The 2,500-nt window shown below is 55.4% G+C and overlaps 1 protein-coding gene across 1 annotated transcript in view; it reads right to left on the bottom strand.

Annotated features, from left to right (window-relative positions):
• The window catches only part of syne1a (spectrin repeat containing, nuclear envelope 1a), a gene marked incomplete at its 5' end in the record, with an annotated part of 112,385 nt that overhangs the window by 66,683 nt on the left and 43,202 nt on the right, over window positions 1-2,500 (bottom strand). The window contains 1 exon segment of the mRNA XM_080854437.1: window positions 961-1,188. Coding sequence (XP_080710563.1) covers window positions 961-1,188 — 228 coding nt within the window.

The raw sequence follows: 2,500 nt of genomic DNA, 5'->3' as shown, positions 1-2,500 counted from the left end.
TGAGAGAGAATGAAATGTGTGTGTGTGTGTGAGAGATAGAATGAGAGAGAATGATATGTGTGTGTGAGAGAGAGAAGAGGGGATGTATGTGTGTGTGTAAGAGAATGAGAGAGAAGGGGAAATGTGTGTGTGTGTGTGTGAGAGAGAGAGAAGGGGAAATGTGTGTGTGTGTGTGTGTGCGTGAGAGAGAATGAGAGAGGGCAACAGATAAACAGAGAGAAAACAGATGGAGCTGAAGACAGAGAGACATGGAGACAGGGAGAGAGAGAGAGAGAGACAGACATCTGAAGAGACAGACAGACAGAGGGACAGACAGGGAGAGAGAGACATATACCGAGACAGACAAAGGGACAGACAGGTGGAGTTGGGTAACAGACAGACAGGTGGAGAGACAGACAGCATGTGGAGTTTGGGTAACAGACAGAGAGAGAGAGACAGGGAGAGAGAGACAGACAGGTGAACAGACAGACATAGCATGTGGAGTTGGGTAACAGACAGAGAGAGAGAGACAGGGAGAGAGAGACAGACAGGTGAACAGACAGACATAGCATGTGGAGTTGGGTAACAGACAGACAGGTGGAGAGACAGACAGCATGTGGAGTTTGGGTAACAGACAGAGAGAGAGAGACAGGGAGAGAGAGACAGACAGGTGAACAGACAGACATAGCATGTGGAGTTGGGTAACAGACAGAGAGAGAGAGACAGGGGGAGAGAGACAGACAGGTGAACAGACAGACATAGCATGTGGAGTTGGGTAACAGACAGAGAGAGAGAGACAGGGAGAGAGAGACAGACAGGTGAACAGACAGACAGAGAGAGAGAGACAGGGGGAGAGAGACAGACAGGGAGAGAGAGACAGACAGCATGTGGAGTTTGGGTAACAGACAGAGAGAGAGACAGACAGGGAAGAGAGAGACATCTGCAGAGACAGACAGCATGTGGAGCGCTGTGGACACTCACCATGACGACTGAGGGGTGTGCGGAGGGATGTCTGGCCATCTCCTCCTCTTCCTCCTCCTCCTCTTCGTCCTCCCCGGTCCCCAGCTCGTCCAGACCGTCTGACAGACCGCCTACCTCAGAGACGGACAGCAGCATCGTGGCGTCCCGGGCTTTCACCGTCAGCATCCTGCACTTGGAGTTGAGCTCCCAGATCAGCTCCTGGTAGCCCTGGATCCTCTGGGCCAGCCCCTGACACCACAACACACACACACACACACACACACACACACACACACACACACTTAGATCAGCTCCTGGTAGCCCTGGATCATCTGGGCCAGCCCCTGCCACAACAACACATCCCCCACAAATCAGCTCAACTTAGATCGGCCCGCTGCACGAAACCCCCCCCCGCAGACAGCAGACTTAGATCGCCCCACTGCAGACCACTCCAATGGAGAGGCAGGACACACAGGGCGGGTTACCGTGGGTTACTGTGGAGCTGAGAGCGGAATGCGCGCGCTTCTCTCTCTCTCCCTCTCCTTCCTCCGTAGGGTGTGTGTGTGTGTGTGCATGCTCTCCCTCTCCGTCTGTGTGAAAACCGACAGCCCAGATCTGTGTCACAGACTCCCAAGCTTCTAGCCAATCACAGCTGTGCAAAGCCGGCCAATCAAAGAGCCTCAGTCACAGAGAAACATAAAGGACAGGCTGAGCAGCCAATCAGAGTGGAGAGAGAGGGAAGGAGGGAGAGAGGAGAGGGAGAGAGGAGGCTGAGCAAAGCAGCAGAGCGCCGCTAAGCTTCCGCTAAGCTTCCTGTCTTGTCAGCAGGCACACACACACACACACACACACAAACACACACACACACACAAGCACTAAACGGCAGGAAGTGAGCTCATTGTGTTCTAGTCACTCCCATTCCCGGCTCCCTTCCACCAATCACGACGCAGATTCCACCTAACAAAGGAGCCGGGGCAGGCTGGAGTGTGTGTGTGTGTGTGTGTGTGTGTGAGGGGGTCAGATTACAAACAGCCCCCCCTCTGCTGACCCGGCTGCCCTAGAGACGCTCCACAGCAGAGAGGGGGCTGTTTTGTTTACACTGATTGGCCGGCTTTTGCCCAGCTGTGATTGGCTAGAAGCTGGGAGACAGTGACACAGATCTGGGCTGTAGGTTTTCACACACATGGAGAGGGAGAGTAGCCCGTGCGTCGGCTCATGGTTACCCACGGTAACCCCGGCAGAGGGGGAGGGAGAGGGAGAGGGAGAGGGAGAGGGAGAGGGAGAGGGAGAGGGAGAGGGAGAGGGAGAGGGAGAGGGAGAGGGAGAGGGAGAGGGAGAGGGAGAGGCAGAGGCAGAGGCAGAGGGAGAGGGAGAGGGAGAGGCAGAGGGAGAGGGAGAGGGAGAGGCAGAGGGAGAGGCAGAGGGAGAGGGAGAGGGAGAGGCAGAGGGAGAGGGAGAGAGAGAGAGAGAGAGAGAGAGAGAGAGAGAGAGAGAGAGAGAGAGAGAGGGAGAGAGAAGAGAGAGAGAGAGAGAGAGAGAGGGAGAGGGAGAGGGAGAGGGA

Source organism: Sprattus sprattus (assembly GCF_963457725.1).
Source record: "Sprattus sprattus genome assembly, chromosome: 16".
Classification (NCBI taxonomy): Eukaryota; Metazoa; Chordata; class Actinopteri; order Clupeiformes; family Clupeidae; genus Sprattus; species Sprattus sprattus.
Note: the sequence above shows the minus strand (reverse complement) of the source record. Positions and strands in the feature narration are given on the sequence as shown.